This window comes from Amphiura filiformis, chromosome 1, assembly GCF_039555335.1.
Source record: "Amphiura filiformis chromosome 1, Afil_fr2py, whole genome shotgun sequence".
In the NCBI taxonomy this organism is placed as follows: Eukaryota; Metazoa; Echinodermata; class Ophiuroidea; order Amphilepidida; family Amphiuridae; genus Amphiura; species Amphiura filiformis.
In genome coordinates, this window is record NC_092628.1 from 17,424,400 (window position 1) to 17,448,740 (window position 24,341).

At 38.3% G+C, this 24,341-nt stretch overlaps 1 protein-coding gene across 1 annotated transcript; it reads left to right on the plus strand.

Moving 5' to 3' along the window:
* Positions 1 to 15,114: 15,114 nt before the first annotated feature.
* LOC140156589 (solute carrier family 2, facilitated glucose transporter member 4-like) lies at positions 15,115 to 19,843 on the plus strand. Its single transcript, XM_072179529.1, has 5 exons — positions 15,115 to 15,180; positions 16,429 to 16,530; positions 17,226 to 17,386; positions 18,159 to 18,283; positions 19,710 to 19,843. Exons 1-5 carry the CDS (start codon positions 15,115 to 15,117, stop codon positions 19,841 to 19,843), a joined length of 588 nt encoding a protein of 195 aa, XP_072035630.1.
* The last annotated feature ends 4,498 nt before the right edge of the window (positions 19,844 to 24,341 follow it).

Below are 24,341 nucleotides of genomic sequence, written 5' to 3' on the forward strand. Positions count from 1 at the left end.
TTCACTTGTAAAAGGGGACACCGACACCAAAAAATTCGAATTGCTATATTTAGGCCTAACCAAAGCAGTTTTATTTAAGTCGATTTTTTTTTATTTCATGTAACCATGCCACTCATCATATAGGCCTACCCAAATAAATCATGAACCAGTTGTTTCAACTGAATTTTATTCTAAGAAAATTATATTTAGGGCCTACCGTGTGAACAACTTAAAGGGGACACCAAGCTCATTTTGTGCATTTTCTCAAATTCTGAAAGAACTTGACCAAATTTTATGAAGTACCCCTAACTGTTACAAACCCTGCTCTAGCAATACAGTTAGGCGCTAACAGTGAGCTTTAGGCCTAATTTGGAAAAATATACATTTATTAAATATTTTTAAAAATCATTAGAAGATGTATATTATAGGGGCAAGGACTACAACTACTGCACTGAAAATTCAGCAACTCAAGGCAAGTATTTATTGATTTATTGATCAAATATTGGTTTTCCCTCATTTTTGACTGTAACTCCACAACTGTTGTCTGTGTTGAAGTAAAATTTCCAGTGCAGCAGTTGTAGTCCTTGCCTATAATAAACATAGGCCTATCTTACTTGTCACCAATGCGCTATAATTTTTGAGAAAAATGCAAAAATAGGCACAAAATTGGGCAGGGGTGTAGTTTTTGTTTCTTCTGAACTTTTTGTGGTGGGCCAGGACAACTAAATAAAAACAAATCCCAACCGGCACATAACCCAACTTCAAAAAAATCAAGGGAATCATGTGCCGACGTCGATGGGACTCGAACCCACGACCTTCCGATTAACGGTGGTTAAAACTCGTTTTCCCAGTATAATACAAGTAAAATAAGTCAAAGTAAATTAATAAGAAAGAAAGAACAGTTTACCAATCCAAAGTGTTACAATTAAACAAAACAATAAATAAAAACAAATCCCAATCGGCACACAACCTATTTTGAAAAACAAAGCAAGGGAATGTGCCGGCATGGGATTCGAACCCACGACCTTAGACAGACGCTCTATCCATTAACTATCTCTCATACACAATGTCAAAGTAGGTCAACGCAGCGGGCAGGTTCAATAGTTAATGCTCAACCAAATAGGGATGGAAATAATGACAAAATCGCGCTCAGCAAAGGTATGCAAGCATTCTTTTCTTCTTCAAATTAAGTTCGCCTTTGTTGACCGCGTTTTTGACATTATTTCCATCCTTATTTGGTTGATAAAATACCCGCCCTCTGCTAAAATGCACATTCAGGGACTTTTTTCATTACTCCCGGGCATTATTTTACACAACATAATCGGTAAGGCCTAAGTTTCTATCAGCAGTATAGGGCAGTGATGAACTATTTGCAATCAGCAGTAAATAAGGCATTGATGAACTATACTTGCAATCAGCAGTAGATAGATGAACTACTTGCAATCAGCAGTAGATATGGCATATATTAATGAACTACTTGCTGTCAGCTGTATAGGGCATTGATGAACTAAGCCCACTTGCTATCATCAGTAGATAGGGCATTGATGAACGACTTTAAATCAGCAGTAGATATGGCATTGATGAACTACTTGCAATTAGCAGTAGATAAGGCATTGATGAACGACTTGCTATCAGCAATAGATAGGGCATTAATTACTTGCTATCAGTAGATATGGTATTGATTAACTACTTGCTATCAGCAATAGACAAGGCATTGATGAACTACTTGCTATCAGAAGTAGATATGGCATTGATGAACTGCTTGCTATCAGCAGTAGATATAGGACATTGATGAACTACTTGAAATGAGAAGTAAGTAGGACATTGATGAACTACTTGCTATCAGCAGTAGATAAGACATTGATAAACTACTTGTTATCAGCAGTAGATAGGGCATTGATGAACTACTTGCTATCAGCCGTAGATAAGGCATTAATGAACTACTTGCTATCAGCAGTAGATAAGGTATTGATGAACTACTTGCTATCAGCAGTAGATAAGACATTGATGAACTACTTGCTATCAGCAGTAGATAAGGTATTGATGAACTACTTGCTATCAGCAGTAGATAAGACATTGATGAACTACTTGCTATCAGCAGTAGATAAGGCATTGATAAACTACTTGCTATCAGCAGTAGATAAGACATTGATGAACTACTTGCTATCAGCAGTAGATAAGGCATTGATTAACTACTTGCTTTCAGCAGTAGATAAGGCATTGATGAACTACTTGCTATCAGCAGTAGATAAGGTATTGATGAACTACTTGCTATCAGCAATAGACAAGGCATTGATGAACGACTTGCAATAACCAATTATAGATAAGGCATTGATGAACTACTTGCTGTCAGAAGTAGATATGGCATTGATGAACTACTTGAAATCAGCAGTAGATAGGGCATTGATGGACTACTTGCTATCAGCCGTAGATAAGACATTCATGTACTTGCTATCAGCAGAAGATAAGGCATTAATAAACTACTTGCTATCAGCAGTAGATAAGGCATTAATGAACTACTTGCTATTAGCAGTAGATAGGGCATTGATGAACTACTTGCTATCAGCCGTAGATAAGGCATTCATGTACTTGCTATCAGCAGAAGATAAGGCATTAATGAACTACTTGCTATCAGCAGTAGATAAGGCATTAATGAACTACTTGCTATCAGCAGTAGATAAGGTATTGATGAACTACTTGCTATCAGCAGTAGATAAGACATTGATGAACTACTTGCTATCAGCAGTAGATAAGGCATTGATAAACTACTTGCTATCAGCAGTAGATAAGACATTGATGAACTACTTGCTATCAGCAGTAGATAAGGCATTGATTAACTACTTGCTTTCAGCAGTAGATAAGGCATTGATGAACTACTTGCTATCAGCAGTAGATAAGGTATTGATGAACTACTTGCTATCAGCAATAGACAAGGCATTGATGAACGACTTGCAATAACCAATTATAGATAAGGCATTGATGAACTACTTGCTGTCAGAAGTAGATATGGCATTGATGAACTACTTGAAATCAGCAGTAGATAGGGCATTGATGGACTACTTGCTATCAGCCGTAGATAAGACATTCATGTACTTGCTATCAGCAGAAGATAAGGCATTAATAAACTACTTGCTATCAGCAGTAGATAAGGCATTAATGAACTACTTGCTATCAGCAGTAGATAAGGCATTGATGAACTACTTGCTATCAGCCGTAGATAAGACATTGATGAACTACTTGCTATCAGCAGTAGATAAGACATTGATAAACTACTTGTTATCAGCAGTAGATAGGGCATTGATGAACTACTTGAAATCAGCAGTAGACAAGTCATTGATAAACTACTTGCTATCAGCAGTAGATTAGGCATTGATGAACTACTTGCTATCAGCCGTAGATAAGGCATTGATGTACTTGCTATCAGCAGTAGATAAGGCATTGATGAACTACTTGCTATCAGCAGTAGATAAGGCATTGATGAACTACTTGCTATCAGCAGTAGATAAGGTATTGATGAACTACTTGCTACCAGCAATAGACAAGGCATTGATGAACGACTTGCAATAACCAATAGATAAGGCATTGATGAACTACTTGCTATCAGAAGTAGATATGGCTTTGATGAACTACTTGAAATCAGCAGTAGATAGGGCATTGATGAACTACTTGCTATCAGCCGTAGATAAGGCATTAATGAACTACTTGCTATCAGCAGTAGATAAGGTATTGATGAACTACTTGCTATCAGCAGTAGATAAGACATTGATGAACTACTTGCTATCAGCAGTAGATAATGCATTGATAAACTACTTGCTATCAGCAGTAGATAAGACATTGATGAACTACTTGCTATCAGCAGTAGATAAGGCATTGATTAACTACTTGCTTTCAGCAGTAGATAAGGCATTGATGAACTACTTGCTATCAGCAGTAGATAAGGTATTGATGAACTACTTGCTATCAGCAATAGACAAGGCATTGATGAACGACTTGCAATAACCAATTACAGATAAGGCATTGATGAACTACTTGCTCTCAGAAGTAGATATGGCATTGATGAACTACTTGAAATCAGCAGTAGATAGGGCATTGATGGACTACTTGCTATCAGCCGTAGATAAGACATTCATGTACTTGCTATAAGCAGAAGATAAGGCATTAATAAACTACTTGCTATCAGCAGTAGATAAGGCATTAATGAACTACTTGCTATTAGCAGTAGATAAGGCATTGATGAACTACTTGCTATCAGCCGTAGATAAGACATTGATGAACTACTTGCTATCAGCAGTAGATAAGACATTGATAAACTACTTGTTATCAGCAGTAGATAGAGCATTGATGAACTACTTGCTATCAGCAGTAGATAAGGCATTGATGAACTACTTGCTATCAGCAGTAGATAAGGTATTGATGAACTACTTGCTACCAGCAATAGACAAGGCATTGATGAACGACTTGCAATAACCAATAGATAAGGCATTGATGAACTACTTGCTATCAGAAGTAGATATGGCTTTGATGAACTACTTGAAATCAGCAGTAGATAGGGCATTGATGAACTACTTGCTATCAGCCGTAGATAAGGCATTCATGTACTTGCTATCAGCAGAAGATAAGGCATTAATGAACTACTTGCTATCAGCAGTAGATAAGGCATTAATGAACTACTTGCTATTAGCAGTAGATAAGACATTGATGAACTACTTGCTATCAGCAGTAGATAAGACATTGATAAACTACTTGCTATCAGCAGTAGATAGAGCATTGATGAACTACTTGCTATCAGCAGTAGATAAGGCATTGATGAACTACTTGCTATCAGCAGTAGATAAGGTATTGATGAACTACTTGCTATCAGCAATAGACAAGGCATTGATGAACGACTTGCAATAACCAATAGATAAGGCATTGATGAACTACTTGCTATCAGAAGTAGATATGACATTGATGAACTACTTGAAATCAGCAGTAGATAGGACATTGATGAGCTATTTGCTATCAGCAGTAGATAGGGCATTGATGAACTACTTGCTATCAGCAGTAGACATGGCATTGTTGAACTACCTGAAATCAGCAGTAGATAGGGCATTGATGAACGACTTGCTATCAGCAGTAGATAGGGCATTGATGAACTACTTGCTATCAGCAGTAGATAAGGCATTGTTGAACTACCTGAAATCAGCAGTAGATAGGGCATTGATGAACTGCTTGCTATCAGCAGTAGATAGGGCATTGATGAACGACTTGCTATCAGCAGTAGATAGGGCATTGATGAACTACTTGCTATCAGCAGTAGATATGGCATTGTTGAACTACCTGAAATCAGCAGGGTCACACCAGCAGTACATTATCACTAAGCATCTCATCATTGCTACCCGAAATTAGCAGGGTCACACCATTGTTTAAAGATGGTCAACGTTCATCTGTTGGAAACTACCGACCCATCTCTGTCATTCCTGTGGTGATGAAATTGCTTGAAAGGATAGTTCATGATCAGTTTTATGAATATCTCTCTAGTCATAACATGTTTTCTAGTGAACAATCAGGCTTCAGACCGAAACACTCGACTCAGACAACCCTTCTTGAGGTATCCGACTACATTCCGAAAAATATCGATGCTGGTCATCTTGTTGGTGCAGTATTTTTGGACCTCAAGAAGGCGTTTGATACGGTTTGTCATTCTATTCTTATTAGAAAGTTACAGAGTTTTAGTGTTGGGGGTCTGGACATGCGCGTATTTTGGGGGGGGGGGGCTTTGGGGGCGCCAGCCCCCCGGGGTCAAAGTACGGGGCGGCAAAAACGAAGGGGCGGCGGAAGAAGAAGGGGCGGCAAAAACGAAGGGGGCGGCAAAACGAATTGGCAAAGAAAAAAGGGCGCCAAAAATTGAAAAAGCATAAATAATTGTGGAAAAAGGTTGCTTTTGGGACGCTAGCGCCTAAAATCCTTTTTTTTTTTTTTTTTCTTCACTTTTTCAAACGACCGTGAAAAAAATTGGGTCAACCTTTTCGGGCTGTTAAGGAAGGGGCGGCAAAACTGTTTCTTCTTCAGCCCCCCGGGGTTGGGGCGGCCACTCTCTAAATTCCTAAGATTTAAAAATAAGTCGAAGAGACTTATTAAAATGACAAAACTTTTGAAAGACTTAAAATTCAACTCTTTATTAGAGTATAATCCATTAGATTTGAATTTTAAGTCTTTTCAAAGTTTTGTCATTTTAATAAGTCCCTGGAATTTAGAGAGCACGGTACGCCACTGCATGCTGGAGCTTGATTGGTTCATCTCATATCTATCAAATAGAAAGCAAATTACTCAAATTGGCACTGCCATTTCAGATGTTGCTAGTGTAAATTATGGGGTGCCGGCGCGCAGGGATCCATACTAGGCCCTCTTCTATTCACATTGTATATAAATAGTCTGCCTGCTGTGGTTTCTCATTTGCCTTGTAAAATCAATCTTTATGCAGATGACACTGCTGTTTTTTGTGCCGGTAAATCAGGTGTTGAAATTGCTAAAAATCTCACTGCATGCATGACTAGAGTTGCAATTTGGATGGAAGAAAATGGACTTACTCTGAATGTATCAAAAACAAAATCCATGCTTTTTGGGTCTCATTTTAAACTAAACAAAGCTGCCCCTCTCAATGTATATATTAGATCAAATAGATCAAATTGAACCAGTGCCCTCTTTTAAATACCTTGGCTTACATTTTGATCAAACCCTATCCTGGAATGTTCATGTTGATAATGTTATTAAATCTGTGGTGAAATATATTGGGTTGTTCTACAGAATAAGAAAGTATCTGTCTCAGGAAAGTCTTACCATTTTACGCAATTCCCTTTTATTGCCAAGAATTGATTAAGATATTGTATGGGGCAACTGCAGCAAGCATTTATGTGACAGAATAGAGCGCCTCCAAACAAGATCAGCCAGGGCTATTCTAAGGAAACCAATTCGCACAAGTAATGAGTATCTTCGTAAAAAGATGGGGTGGGAAACTTTGGAAAAGCGCAGAAATTACCATCTCAATCTTGCTGTTTTAAATGTCTTTCTGGGCTGATCCCAAATGCTTTGTGCAATCATTTTTCACTTGTAGGAATTCACACACTCTCAATACTTCTCGAGTGCTCACGGGAAAATTAGACCCATTAGGCCTTTTCTTGAATATGGCAGGCGCTCATTTCAATATAGGGGGCTCTTGCTTGGAATCAACTCCACAATTCAATCATTTCTCCGTTACCAACCAGTACTGGTGTTTTTAAATCAAGATTCTATCCAAAATAGTAGGTCTATTAATTTCTCTTGCCACCAAACATTGGTTTAAAAATGTTAGGCTCTTTTGTTGAGTATTTTTAAATAATAGGCATTGCAATGATTGTTACAGGATCAACTTTTGCCAAATTTCTTTTGTTTAAATTTTTATTGATTTTTCTATTTGCTGTTTGATTATTGTGTTCTATCCTAGCTACTAAGTTTTTATCCATTTCCTTTGATTATTTGAATGTAGTTTGTTGTATTTTGAAATCCTGATTTTAAATTATTATGCTGGCATAATGTTTTATCATTTTAAAATTTAAATTCTTTTTAAATTCTCATAGTGCAATAAGAAATAATAATAATATTAATTTTGTCAATGTATTTGAAAATGTAGTCTAATTAATGCAATATAGTGTGTGCTATGTATTATGTTTTACCTATCTTTTAATATTATTGTTGTACCCAATTAATTTTGGTAATTCATGTAATTTAAGTTAATATAGTAAATTATTCTAAGTGTTTTGTAATTATTTATTTGTATTTTTGTATGTAATAACTGGGCCATATGGATGAACAGGGGAATACTTAAATTTTCCCCTGAATATGGACCCAGTATAAAGAAGAAATAAACAAACAAACAAATAGGGCATTGATGAACTGCTTGTTATCAGCAGTAGATAGGGCATTGATGTACTTGCTATCAGCAGTAGATAAGACATTGATGAACTACTTGCTATCAGTCGTAGATAAGGTATTGATGAACTACTTGCTATCAGCAGTAGATAAGACATTAATGAACTAATTGCTATCAGCAGGAGATAAGGCATTGATGAACTACTTGCTATCAGCAGTAGATAGGGCATTGATGAACTACTTGCTATCAGCAATAGACAAGTTATTGATAAACTACTTGCTATCAGCAGTAGATTAGGCATTGATGAACTACTTGCTATCAGCAGTAGATAGGGCATTGATGAACTACTTGCTATCAGCAGTAGATAGGGCATTGATGAACTACTTGAAATCAGCAGTAGACAAGTCATTGATGAACTACTTGCTATCAGCAGTAGATTAGGCATTGATGAACTACTTGCTATCAGCAGTAGATAGGGCATTGATGAACTACTTGAAATCAGCAGTAGACAAGTCATTGATAAACTACTTGCTATCAGCAGTAGATTAGGCATTGATGAACTACTTGCTATCAGCCGTAGATAAGGCATTGATGTACTTGCTATCAGCAGTAGATAAGGCATTGATGAACTACTTGCTATCAGCAGTAGATAAGGCATTGATGAACTACTTGCTATCAGCAGTAATGAACTACTTGTTATCAGCAGTAGATAGGGCATTGATGAACTACTTGCTATCAGCAGTAGATAAGGCATTGATGAACTACTTGCTATCAGCAGTAATGAACTACTTGTTATCAGCAGTAGATAGGGCATTGATGAACTACTTGCTATCAGCCGTAGATAAGGCATTAATGAACTATACTTGCTATTAGCAGTAGATAAGACATTGATGAACTACTTGCTATCAACAGTAGATAAGGCATTGATAAACTATTTGCTATCAGCAGAAGATAAGGCATTAATGAACTACTTGCTATCAGCCGTAGATAAGGCATTAATGAACTACTTGCTATTAGCAGTAGTTAAGACATTGATGAACTACTTGCTATCAACAGTAGATAAGGCATTGATAAACTACTTGCTATCAGCAGTAGATAGGGCATTGATGAACTACTTGCTATCAGCAGTAGATAGGGCATTGATGAACTACTTGAAATCAGCAGTAGACAAGTCATTGATGAGCTACTTGCTATCAGCAGTAGATTAGGCATTGATCAACTACTTGCTATCAGCAGTAGATAGGGCATTGATCAATTAATAGCTTTGCAGTAGTAGATAGGACATTGATGTCTGAACCGTCGCAACCAGAATTAACACGTAGGAATATTGGCGTGGTACATTCAAATGAACCCGCATGTTGTATTATCATACCTGTAAAAATTGAAAGAAGGTCAGAATTAAAAAAAACTGCGCAAAAAAGATGGTTCACCAACTTCAAATAGGGAGGAAATCCTCAAAATATGTTCAGAATCAAGAACTATACAATTCACACATAGAAGCCAAACATACTGCAGTTACTGTCCGTTTTCCTATACACAATACACAGTGCTCTCACCATTGAGCTGTGACCTGTACAAATCGTGCCATGTTAGAAGTATAGGCATTTGCCTAGTTAACGTTAATGTGTGAAAAATAACCGGCCAATATTAAAAGTACTCTCAAAACCTTCTAGCAAATATATTTCTCTAACATTTAAATTACAGCTAGTAATGTTCAGAAATATTCGTACTTTGGATAGTGAGGGCAAGGCATAGCTAGCCAAACTCCCGTGTTAATTGAATGGAGATTTGACCGAAAATTTTGGTAAACGGACCGCTCACTTCTGTCGAATGCCACACGAAAACGGTACAAGCTACATTTAAAGTACTCTCTGTTCGATCATCATGATGAGTTTCTTATATAGTATGCCGAAATTGGGTACTGTAGGTGATTGACAAAGGGTCGTACTTCGCTGATGAGTAAATGACAGTGAACATGAAAGTCAGCGCACATAACCCAAGTTAGTAGCTAGTTAGTGGAGGCCGTCGCGGGACTGATTATTGATTATTGAAGTGCTTTATTTGGTCATGAGAGCGCGATTTAGGGCAAGAAAAAAAACGGGACACTTTTGGAGACATCATCATCATCATCATCATCATCATCATCATCATCATCATCATCACTTTCTACATTTGTTCTAAACAACATACTGTTTTAATAAGAATTTTTCTTAAAATGCATGTAACAACTATAATAATTATTGTTTAGAGCGTGATGAAATAAAACATCACGATTTTCATCACAAAACAAATATAATGCATAAGAAATCGTTTGTTTTAGAGCGTGATGATGAAATAAAACATCACGGTTTTCATCACGAAACAAAGTAATACATAAGAAATCCATTTTTCGTGAGTGATGAAATAAAACATCACGATTTTCATCACGAAACAAAGTAATACATTAAGAAATCGTTTGTTTTAGAGCGTGATGAAATAAAACATCACGATTTTCATCACGGAACAAAGTAATACATAAGACATCGTTTGTTTGATTGCAATCAACCGCGACAGTTCGTCTCACACACATAACAATGCACTGCGATCAAATAGGTTGATGACAACATTTGATTGAATGGACTGCACTGCGCCATGATTACGGTGAGGACACCGGTTCAAATCCTTTGTTTGGAGTATGGAGCCAATCAATAATTTCACGCACAGCCTCTATGCAAATTAGAGTTTACACACGCTGCAGCTGGGGTGATCGATCGAAGCTGGTTGCCGTTAGTGATCGAATGCATGAGCATATTTGCTTTACTGGATCGATTTACTGGATTAATTTCCTGTTAACTGGGTTTAGTGCCACAAAGGTCGAATCGGGTTTGCCGTGGACCATAAGTGCATCATGAATAACATCACCAGAAAACTCAGAATTACCAGACATCACATTTCGTGAAGTAGAAACAGCAATCAAGGTGATGAAGAAAAACAAGGCACCAGGAGTAGGTGAAATAACAAAGGATATTCTCGGGGAGGAAGTGAAGTAATAACCAATCTAGCAAAACTGTTTAACCAAATCATCACCAAAAATGCATCCCACAATCTTGGAAAGAAGCAAAAATCATTCTTCTTCACAAGAAGGGAGACAAAGCAGACATCAAGAATTACAGACCCATTAGTCTTCTCTCACATATATATGTAAAAAAGTTTTGCAAAATTTCTTCAACATAGACTAATAGTTAGGGGAAAAAGTTCACTTTGGTGACCACTCTCTGGCTAGTAAGGTTTGACGATTGATTCGACTTCTATGGACCATTTAGAAAAAAATACCACCACCATTTTGAAAATTTAAGTTTTGAACCAGAGCACCTATAATCATGCACAAAGACACTTTTTCGGATATGTCGAGTACAAGGATTCCTATTCTGACATTAGTTTGACATTACGGCATCATTTTCACCCAGAAATCCAAGATGGTGGCCGGCACCATCTTGAAAAATTTAGTTTTGAACAAGAGGACCTTAAATCGTGTACAAAGACACTTTTTTGGATAAGTCGACCACAAGGATTTCAAATTTGACATTACTTTGACATTACGAACTCATATTTACCCAGAAATCCAAGATGGTGGCCGCCGGCGCCATCTTGAAAAAATAAGTTTTGAACCAGATTACCTAAAATCGTGTACAAAGACACTTTTTCCGGTAAGTCGACCCCAAGAAATCCGAATCTGACATTAATTTGACGTTACAAAATAATTTTTGCCCAGAAATCCAAGATGGCCCCCATTTGGTAGAGCGTAAATGTGATTTTTGAATGAAAGCAGAAGCATAAATGTGTCATTTCCGCCTTATCTGGGTTCATGTCCCTTATATGGGGTTTAAACTGCCTTATCTTGGGTTTACATCCCTTATCTAGAGATAAGGCGCCTTACCTGTGGTTTAGACGGCCTTATCCTGGGTTTACGTTCCTTACCTGTGGCTAAGATGCCTTAACCTTAGCATATCGCAGTCTAAACCCAGATAAGGCATCTAAACCCCAGATAATGCGCTGTAACCCCAGATAAGAGACGTAGACCGTCGATAAAGCAGTCCAACCCCCAAATAAGGCGCTTTAACCCTAAATGAGGAACATAAACCTAAGATAAGGCATCTAAACCCCACATAAGGTGCCCAAACTCTAGATACGGGTCGTTAACCCCAGATAAGGGTCGTAAACCTCAGATAAGACATCTAAACCCAAGATAAGGCGCCTTAACCCCAGATAAGAGACGTAAACTCAGATATGACAGTTTAAACCCCCGATAAGGCGCCGTAACCCCAGATAAGGGACGTACACCTCAGATAAACCAGTCCCAACCCCAAATAAGGCGCCTTAACCATAAATAAGGAAAATAAACCTAATATAAGAGAAGTAAACCCCAGACGGCGCCTTATCTGGGGTTTAGACTGCCATATCTGAGTTTACGTCTCTTATCTGGGGTTAAGGCGCCTTATCTTGGGTTTAGATGCCTTATCTGAGGTTATCGACCTTTATCTGGGGTTAACAACCCTTATCTAGAGTTAAGGCACCTTATGTGGGGTTTAGATGCCTTTTCTGGGGTTTATGTTCCTTATTTAGGGTTAAGGCGCCTTATTTGGGGTTTAGACTGCTTTATCTGGGGTCTACGCCGCTTATCTGGGGTTACGGCGCATCATCTGGGGTTTATATGCCTTATCTGGGTTTAGACTGCGATATGCTAAGGTTAAGGCATCTTAGCCACAGGTAAGGAACGTAAACCCAGGATAAGGCCGTCTAAACCACAGATAAGGCGCCTTATCCCTAGATAAGGGATGTAAACCCAAGATAAGGCAGCTGAAACCCCATATAATAGACATGAACCCCAGATAAGGCGGAAATGACACACTTATGCTTCTGCTCTCATTCAAAAATCACATTTACGCTCTACCAAATGGGGCCATCTTGGATTTCTGGGCAAAAATTATTTTGTAACGTCAAATTAATGTCAGATTCGGATTTCTTGGGGTCGACTTACCGGAAAAAGTGTCTTTGTACACAATTTTAGGTAATCTGGTTCAAAACTTATTTTTTTCAAGATGGCGCCGGCGGCCACCATCTTGGATTTCTGGGTAAATATGAGTTCGTAATGTCAAAGTAATGTCAAATTTGAAATCCTTGTGGTCGACTTATCCAAAAAGTGTCTTTGTACACGATTTAAGGTCCTCTTGTTCAAAACTAAATTTTTCAAGATGGTGCCGGCCACCATGTTGGATTTCTGGGTGAAAATGATGCCGTAATGTCAAACTAATGTCAGAATCGGTATCCTTGTAATCAACATATCCGAAAAAAGTGTCTTTGTGCATGATTATAGGTGCTCTGGTTCAAAACTTAAATTTTCAAAATGGTGGTGGCGGCCATTTTGGATTTTGGCCTCTAGCGAAAAATGCCGGGATTTTCGCGAGGGACATGGTGGCTATTTTTTTCTAAATGGTCCATAGAAGTCGAATCAATCGTCAAACCTTACTAGCCAGAGAGTGGTCACCAAAGTGAACTTTTTCCCCTAACTATAAAGAAAGAACTGGATGAACATCAACCACGAGAGCAGGCGGGATTTAGAGAAGGTTTCTCAACCATGGACCATCTACTTACAATAAACCTTAAAACATTGAAAAATCAAACGAATATCAACTTGACCTATGTATTGGATTCATTGATTACGGGAAAGCATTTGATTCCAGAGAACATCAGGATCTCTTCCAAGCACTGAGAGAAATAGGTATAAGATATGTTTGTATTCTGGAGGATATATACACAAATGCAACATCTCAAATCCATCTGGATAGTGACGTTTCTGAAATTGTTAAGATATCCAGAGGAGTTAGACAAGGAGATACATTGTCACCAAAGATATTCACAACAGCTATGGAGGCTATCTTCAAAAAACTACCTTTGGATGAAAGAGGGATGAATGTTGTTGGAGAAAAATTAACAGACCTCCGATTTGCAGATGACGTCGCCCTTACTACCTCAACAGTGATGGACACGGAAACACAGCTTGAATAAAGAAAGCAAGAAGACGGAATTGAAAATGCACAAAGGAAAAACAAAATATATGACAAATTTGGCAACAGATGAAAAGATCATCATTGAAGACCAGGAAATTGAAAGAGTTGAGGAGTATAAATATCTGGGCCAAACACTGAGGTTAAAGGATTGTTCGAAGGAAGAAGCATTGAGAAGGATAAAAGCAGGGTGGAGCTGCTTTGGAAGACATAAAGAAATCGTATGCAATAAAAATATACCCGTGTCACTCAGAAGGAAAGTATATAATCAATGTGTCCTTCCAACAATGATGTATGGCTCTGAAACACGGTCATTAACTAAATATTTAGAAACTAAACTACAATCTGCCCAAAGAGACAAAGTAAGGTGTTCACCCATCTGACAGCTGACCGGTGTTGCAGACATTTTGAGGAAAATCAAACAATCAAAATGGAGATGGGCTGGACATGTTGCCAGAAGAAATGATAACAGATGGACAAAGAGATTTATTGGAACCCGACGTTCTGTACAGCTTTTTCGAAAAATATTACGTGAATTTAATGTTTATCAAGTTTGTCAAATGGACTTGTTGAATCTGACAATATCTTATTTAATTCATAACGTTTCCACATTTGTCGCTACAAATATTAAATGCACGGTGCGTGCACCGTGTATACAACAGTTAAAGCGAACTTATTGAGCTTCTGTGCAATCGTCCAGGGACCTTTATCATGTTTATCTGTTTTTGGCCTCAAATAAATTGATCTTTACTCCCGGCTGGTCAGTGCCTATCTCCATGTATACATCTCGCACCTGAACCTGCTTTGACATTTGTGTATATGAGAAACACTTTTAAATACTCAACCAAATAAGGATGGAAATAATGACAAAAACGCGGCCAACAAAGGTAAGCAAGCATTCTTTTCTTCTTCAAATTAAACTTCAGCTTTGTTGACCGCGTTTTTGTCATTATTTCCATCCTTATTTGGTTGATAAAATATCCATCCTTTTCTTGTTGCTAAAACGCACATTCAGGGACTTTTGTCATTACTCCCATGCATTGCACCAATATAATCGGTGAGGCCTATATAAGTTTCTCTCATAAACACAATGTCAAGGCAGGTTCAAGTACGAGATGTATACATGAATTTTGCTTTGGTGTGTTGGGAACGCCAAAGAAATAATTATGGTACTTCCAACTTTGAAGAACAACATATGCCTTAATGGATCTTGTCAATGCAGACAATTCGAGTATTCGACGTGATTTTGTAAGCTCGGAAGATATGAAGGTATTATGCTGAAAGGTATCTTTTTTGATTACTTTCCTATCTTTCTTTTTGTTCAGAATTAATGATTTACAAATTCACACTCCTATCCCTAAATACCCCCACTTTGCTCTAACTTTACTAAATTCTACTAATAAGTCATCGCTAAAAAAAACTCTAATAATAATTATGCACTCTGGAACATGGAAAATGAGTTGTCATTTTCATCAATGATTTTGCAGATTTTCGTCCCACCCCTGGGGACCCTTTTTGAATTTTTTTAACATAGCTTATCTTTTTCTACACATGTTTTCTTATCTAGCAACGTTGATTAGAAGTAGCATATATTTCAGAGAGTGCACGCTAGGTTTTTCTTTCAAATAAACTAGTAGTGATACTTTCCCCAATTCAACCCATCCGATTCCAATCCAAACCAGTGGCGGCACTACGGGAGGGGGGGGGGGGCACTTTTGAAGCAAAACCCTCAAAATTACGTAAATTTTCACTTTTTGCGGCAATTTTGGGCAAAATTCGTCGATTTTGCCCTCCTGAAATTCATTTTGCCCACTACGGTCTACTAATTCAATCGATAATGACGCTATTGACATGTATGGGCGTCTTTACCCCCCGAAAAAAAATCCTGGTGCCGCCACTGAGACAAACACTCTTTCTTTGAGAGCTCTTAGCTGCATCTGGTTGGCAGTAATCCTACAGAACTGTCTTTGGGTAAAGCTGGTGTAGCCTGTCAAATCTGTATCGAGGTAATGTGTACCTTTTCCACACCCACCAACATACCAAGCCCAGTTCGATAACCATAATTCAGCACAAGATATTAACAGCAACGAAGGTTAAGTATCCGTACTTCTGGCGTGATCATTAAAACCATGGCATCCGCCATCCGCGCTCGTCGAGATCTATCCCCCACGGACGTTCCTTCTTCATCACTCAAATGCCTATCTGATAGCATTGTAGGAAATTCTTTGATTAGAGATTTTCCCTTCTCACATAAAATAATTGTCAATAGTCGTGACCAGACGGAGGCCGAAAATTGGAGGTATCAGAAAATTCGAGGGGTAATTCGGGGTTTCGGACAGATTCTCACACGTGTGGATGCAATTTGGGTGTCAGCCTCTCGAGGGTCCAACAGCCGACACGGCTGATGTCGCAAAATGCACGATCAAATTAAATTACCCAGAGCATATCACAGGTTTTATCCAAAAAGGGGGTTAAACCTAACATTATGATTGTATCATTTTTATTTAAAATTTGCAGTGTGGTTGTACATCTCGACTTCCGTTGGCAGTCATATCTGTAGCTGTTGGATCATGTTCACACTTTGGATTTCATTGTGGGGTCATAAGTGCCCCCAGCCAGGTGAGCAAAGGTAAATACGGAGGCAAAATTTTTTTTTTTTTAATAAACAACAACAGCAACACATCAGAATTGAATCAACAAAATTGAAAGTTGCCAACACCAGGAGTAATATTTAGACATAAGACCCCGGTTTCAGTCCACAAACACCCACAGTGACAGGACTTACGACAGACTGGCAGTCACCATGGTCACGGTCTTTCGGAGAACAATAGTGAGTTGAACCCAAATAATGTATTTGAATATTTTGTTTCAAGACAAAACAAGTCATCTTTCTTTTAATGATAAGATGAGTGAAATTCTACGAATAAACTTGTAATCTTGTCAAGACTTTTGTATTTGAACTTTGTTCACCATTTCGGGTAATGGTGGAGGTACAAACGCCTGAACTCCATGAGAACTACCTGCCGATTGGCCAAAAAGAAGTTCTCATTATCAGTTGGTCCAATCAGCAACATTGTTAGAATAATTTCACCAAGCAAAACAATTGGGGTGAATTATTTGCAAAGATCCATTCTGATTGGTGATTAAAGTGAAACTGTCATGTAATTAACCAATCAGAGGCAATATTAGATCGGCAGGTAGAGCTTAGATGAACACTTGTATTTGGGGTATTCGGAGGTAATCCTCTTTGAAACTCTTTGAAACTCTAAGAATAATACAAGAAGTAGCTTTATTTGTGTGATCCTTTATTTCAGGTGATACAGGAATTTTATAACAGCTCCCACGTCGACAGACGAGGCATCATCTTAACGGAAAGCACAACACGTTTGTTGTGGGCTGTGACGGTGTCCATTTTGTGTTTAGGAGCGGCTGTTGGAAGCATACTAGGTGGATACGCAGGCGACTTCATTGGACGGTGAGTGATCCAAGAATACTTAATCTTAGTAAAGCTGCAAATTGCAAGTTGTCATTTAGAAACACGGTTCTTCTTCTTGCCTGGTGTAAGAAAAGGATCGTCGGACCATCCGTGCGTAGAGTACTCTGTGTCATCGATTTTTTCTTTTTTCAATTAAAGAAAGTGGTTCACAAAGTTCCGGCAAATCAGCGATTATTATATATGACACACTGGACAAAGAAATTTAGTTTAGGTCATTGAAAGTATGACTTATTGGCTGCAGTGTAAGACGAAGCGGTAGGTGTGTCTCAACTGGAAGGGGATTGCCTAAGTTGGTCCCTGTTTGTTCAGCCACAAACCGTAATTCCTGCACGGTAGGACGGGTTGATGTAAGAGTGGTTGATGAAACATTGCCGCCCTGTTCGAATCCCCGCCATGTCGCGTAAGCATGGTAAGTGAGCATGTTTCGCGATCCATGACCGTCCTCGCAGGGTTTCCTCCGGGCATTCCGATTTACAATGATTTAACTCCTGTATCCTGCATTTTAAAAATTTGACCCCTTCACATAAGCCTTCTTATCCGGTTCTCCCTGATGTGTATATGCATGCTGCGCTTCACAACAGCACCTTTAATCACTTCATGCACTTGGTGGATATAAGTCGCGTGCTTATAAACCCATTTATTCCTTTGTTAATATCACTGCGAAAACGTCTCTCCCATCCTAGGATTGACAGCAATCTTGTCAACAGCGACTAAGCGGAAATATTGATAGATTTCCCCATTTTTGTTTCAGAAAACGGACTCTCTTAGTAAATAATGCGTTCTCCATATTAGCCGCATTACTGGTCATACTAGCTCAGTATCTCAATGTCTACGAAACCGTTATCGTAGCTCGTTTTTTTGCTGGTATAAATATAGGTAAGTAATAATATTTGGCTTAACCCAGTTGATATATCAACCTTGATTCGGCATATACACATTGTGAGAAACAAGCAAACATATAACTCTTCATGTACCGAACACAATACAAAAGAAAAAAATCATCTAGTGTAACTTACAGCAGCTGAAGGGAGTATCCCATTATGCTTTGCGGTACCATTCTAGATCTGATTGTGCCATAGAAAATGTACACAAAATCCCACACTTCAACTTTCAATTACTCTCTTAAATCAAGGAAGCTTAGACTTTTGTTTGAAAAAATATCACCCATAGAGTATTGTCAATCTATCAATAGCTCTCAATATCTAAGCGGCTCTTGTTTATATTTTGTATACATTTGCTATGGAGCAAGCAGATATACTGCAATGCACGATGGGATATTCCTTTCAGCTACTGTGAGTCTAACTTGAAAGAAGTCACGTATATTTGGCTAAACCGAGTAGGCTAAACCCAGTTGATATATCAACCTTTATTCGGACAATACAAAGTGTGAGAAACAAGCAAACATACCGTAAACGTTCGCCTAATGGCGCACTTGGGCTTCTTTGCCTGGAGGTAAATTTTATGTATAAATAGAGATCTCCCTTCTCTAAAAATCCCAACAAGAATTAAGAGTATGTGCCCTTATTTTCTGGTGGAATTTTAATGTAAGGGCACTTTTAGTTTGTGTCTAAAATTCCAGTGTTGTCAAGGAAGCCCATAGCGCCATTAGGCGAACGTTTACGGTATAACTCTTCATTATCGACAGTTGAGAGTCAGAAAGCCTCAACTCACAATCACCTGCTCCCACAAAATGAGCACAAAGTCACCAAGGCACTATAGAAGATACAGTCCATTATAAGTATGACAAAATTCATTAGAAAACAAAGACATTGTGGAGGAAATATTAATTTTTGAATACAAAAGCAAGGAGCCAACTTTATACTCATTTTGCGAGAGCTAGTCATAGTGAGTTGCGGCTTTCTGGTTCTGAACCCTCAAATGAAGATTTTAGACCTCACTCATAAGTTTGGCAGCCCAGTCATGTACCAGTGCACCTAACCATAGACTGTAACCTAACAAAATACAAAAAAAAGAAGCTCATCCAGTGCAAACTTGCAAGAAGTCATGTATAAGTAAGATTCGGAACACTCACTGAAAACAGATGGTCTACGGGGCGTGTGTACGTCCACCTCCAGTGCAAAATACGCAAGAAGTCCAGTAAAAGAAGGACGCTGGGCACTCACTTAAAATGGATGACATGGGTGTGGGCATGAGGAGCAAGGTCATCGGACGATGGAAACTGCGAGGTTTTTTTTTAAATACTGCCCAAACTCAATAATGCCGAATATAAACATAGTGTCTACAATGATTTAATTCTTTAGAAAATGTACATATCACTATGTTGATGATTTTGTTACAATAGGAGTTTCGGTTACCGTAGCTGGTATTTACGTAGCAGAGATTTCACCGACAAATATACGAGGGTCTCTACTTGCGGCACTTGGCATCGGTACTAATGCGGGCTTAATCATCGCTTTTGTACGTCATGTTGTTTGATTGTTTGTCAGTTTGTGTCCGCCATTTATATTGTAATGACTATAAACTGTTAAAGCCATATTGTAACATTTCCATAAGAAATAAAATTGTATTTTTTTCCACAAAATGTTAGTTTCACTGTCGGATATATGTCCTCTTTTAATTTTGACCCAAACAGATGACGCAATACGAAGAAAATATAACGCGACCTATATGTAATTGATACAACAATTATCTCTGCCTTTTCAGGTCCTAAGTTTTTATACCTTCAATCACAACTACGATTGGGGCATATTGATCGGACTAACTCCGTTCTTATTAAGTTTATTTGAGCTTATCACCCTACCATTTTGTCCAGAAAGTCCAAGATGGCTGTTACTTGTAAAGAATGACGAGCGAAAGGCTCGTGAAGGTGAGTCACGTGACAAATATAACATGAAGAGAAGGGAAATAAGAAGAGAATGAATGGTAGGCTGGCAAGAGAACGGGAATGAAGTGAGTGAAATGGGAGAACGGAAAGGAAGAGACAGGGATGAAATGAAACGGACGGGGAGAGAGGAAGGGGAGAGGCAAGATAACAAAATGGTAACATTATGTTTGTAAGAAAATGTCCTGCTGGTTTTAATAGCTATAATATAGCTTATATCTTTCCGTTTATATAGCTCTCGCAATCTTCCGTGACGATGCAGATATCGAGGATGTTGAAATTGAGGAGATGTATAGAGAAGCCAAATTAGAAGAGAAATGCAAAGTCAGTGTATTTCACTTATTCAACCCACGCAATGGACGTCCTGAATGGCGATTACCGTTGGCCATTTGTGTATTTTTTGGTATCACCCATAGCTTTAGCGGAATGAACATGGTAAGTTCGAATTGATTTTTATTATAGATTAGCCTGTAATAACAGATATTGAAAGCAGGCATAAGATGAAGATTGGGTATATATAAGTCAAATTCTTGTCTCAGCGGAAAACGCTTTGTTCGTTAATTTGTTTGTTGAAACTGCGATATATAGTCTCGCAAAACACCGATTCTATTATGCACTGGTACTCTATGGACGTGAACATTATACCAGTTCCATCAAATCCCTTTATTTCACAGCTATTGGCGTTGGAATGTCCATCATCTTTACATTGTATCCTTTCACAAAACATTGTATCCTTTACTCAAAGCTACTCAGTGTATTTTTGCCTTTGTTTCTAGCTTTGGTTTTATTCCTCCAGCCTTTTAGCATCAGCGGGGTTATCACGAAACCAGATCCGTTTCAGTATGGTGCTATTTGGTGTGGATGCACTCATCACAACAGCACTTGGCGTAAGTGTGGGTAGGCCTACGATTAGGCGTGTAATGTATATCTGGAAATCTGAACATCAGTATGTTTTTGTGTGCGTGTGTGGGATGTAGACATGGGGTAGGTCACCCTAGGTGTGCTGAAGATCCGAGTTCATATACTCCTCACCTAAAAAATCCGAACGATAAGAGTATCGCGTAATTTCGAGTTCGAGTTCGAGTTTCAAGTTTCGAGTTCGAGTTTCGATTTCGAATTTCAAGTTCGAGTTTCGAGTTCGTGTGTGGTTGTCCGCTTACTTTTTGTATATTTTTTTATTATTAATATTATGTGATGAGATGCATTTGTATGATTGAAGAATGATGCTGCTAATTTGATTATGCTAGACAAATCCAAAGTCAAATTCACTCGCGATTTTTCTTAGCTTTCGCTATCTTGTCTGATGGCTAGAACACAGATAGATGGTAGGACTACAGCAACACAGCAAACCCACTGACAGGTATCGCGCGAAAAGCAGTAGGCTATAGACCTTTTCAAATCGAAGTTTTCCGAAGTTTGTTATGGATTACCCCGTTTACAATTTCGGGACATCGACGCTAACGCAAACGCAACTATTACGTCTGAACACAAATCTGCGTGAAAGACACGGTCAAGCGTTGGGTATGGCTTGTTCAAGAGATTGATATTTATATTGGGAAGACCACACGAAGACCAAATCCAATGTGCCGCAGACGACAAACATCTGCATTTTTCTTTCTTTTACTGTCACATTGTGAAGTGCCAAATAGTGGAAGTGTTAGTTCAATACCTTTAGAAAATATTTCTCCGTGATGACTCATGTTGATTTTGGCTAAATACGTTGTATTTCACTCAAAAGTGTACGTGATTCCGCTTGATTCATTGTGCACCATTTGACCCCCTAGCTTACTGAATAAATACTGCGGCTTTCCGATCCTATTTTGAAAAGGTCTATACCATCTGTAGTGATCAATCCATCAGAAAAAATGGCGAAAGCTAAAAGAATGGTGAGTGAACTTGACATTAGATTTGTCTAACATAATCAACATAACAATAACTTCTATTACATTGTTACATGAGCAGATATTCTTTTATTTGCATAGGGACGTTTATGTGATAAGTTTGGACGTCGACCTGTTATTCTTTCTTCTTTTGTGATTTGTGCTGTTTTAATGGCTACGTTTTGTGCGACAGCAATTTTTAAAGTAAGTGCGTAATTGTACGATCAATGACAGTAATAAAGCAACCATGGTTTTCGACAAGCTTAATAATACCTTCAAGTATTAAGCTTTGCATTATTTGGGGCAACATTATTTGTTGGTGCAGGCCCTTGTGTCGGACCGTTTGTTAAAGCCATTATTATAACATTTGCTGAGGAGAACACCCTCAATATTTTTCAAAATTCTTTTTTTACACGATTATATTGTACTTTATTAAATCAACATACCCTGCAAAAATCAAGGCCCTATGTGCTGTACTTTTGTCAAAATCCGAGATTTTGAATAAAACGCAGGAACCGTCGTTTTATTATTACGATGGAAATATTAGTCGAACGCATATGATACGCGATGTTCATAACACAGTACTGATGTACATGTCCTGCCGGGGCGGCGATCTACACTGAGGATCGTACCATAACACGACCGAAGGAGGGATACGTATTGGCGACACTGGCGCTGGTAGCAAATTCCAATTTTCTTTGCTTTACCTCAATTAGAAGGGGATATATCTGACAGTAAAAGCTAATACTTTATGGCAAAGAAATACTAATATATTTTGTATAAAAATGTTATAATATGGCTTTAATTTAAAAAAATATCAGCGTTGTAGAGATATGAGTGCAAGCACACAAAAATTGAACGTTAACCTTAAAAATGTCACTTTCTCTTTTTAGGAAGAATTTCCGTGGATGACGTGGGTCAGCATAGCAATAATATTTCTGTTCATCATGTTTTGGAATTTTGGTCCAGGTAACAGTCAAGACAAATTTACAAGTGACCCCCCCCCCCCCTTATGATACAGGTGTAATGTAAATATCTCTTTGTGACAGAAGAAAGGAGAGGAGAGGTATGAGGAGAGGACAATGGAGGAGAGGAGGTAGAGGGGTGGGCGGAGATGAAATGAGATTGGAGTGGTAGAAGAGGACTCAGTGGAGTGACGTGTACAGCCTGTCTCAAAAAAAGTTGTGCAAGTAAAAGCGCCCTCTCTGGCAATAAGAAAATACCTTTGTGACATGATGCTTACATCAACGTCAAGGGCACAATCTTAGCTCTCAAATACCGTTTGTTCTGTTCAATTTGCTCTTTTTAATCTCGAGATATGTTTAGTTAACGACGAAAGGGTAAAATCACAATTGTGCCACTTTTACTAGGGAATGGGGCTGTACATGTAAATCAATGATAGCTGATGTTGATGCGTCTAATGCACTCCCCCTTCGGGGCTCGTGCATTAGACGCATCAACACCAGCGCGCGAGCATTATTTTGTCTAATTTCATTAATTTGTCAAATTACATGAACTTCTCAAAGTTCATTAACCTATAAGTGTGCAATATTTGTCTGTCTTTTAACATGTCTTGAATGACAAAGAGAACAGTATTTACCATGGTAAAATCATTGACATGCACATGTATTTAATTTTACAGCAGAATGTGAAATATTCATTTATCGTTTAATTTGTCGTAAGTAGAAAAAGAGAATCATTATACATTTCTCATGAAAAACACTTAAAACAATTTTGTATTGTTGTGTAATTGATGCATTCTTTTGATTTCACGAAGAAACTCTTGATAAACTTGATGCTATCATTGATTTACATGTACAGACCTATTCCCTAGTAAAAGTGGCACAATTGTGATTTTACCCTTTCGTTGTTAAGTAAGCATATCTCGAGATTAAAACAAGCAAATTGAACAGACTAAACGGCATTAGAGAGCTAAGACTATGCCCTTGACGTTGATGTAAGCATTATGTCACAACGGTATTTTCTAATTGCCAACGAGGGCGCTTTTCACTTGCACAATTTTTTTTGAGACAGGCTGTATGGTGGTATATTCGTAGGAAAAACCACGCGGAGGCCGTGAGGGGCTACGCGAAGGGATCCGATGCATTAATCCCATCAAGGCGGAGAATATGAATATCAGTCAATAGTTTTTCATCAGCCAATAACAAGTTCTCATTGAACGTTTAAGCTTTTTATAAGTTATTTGGCCTTA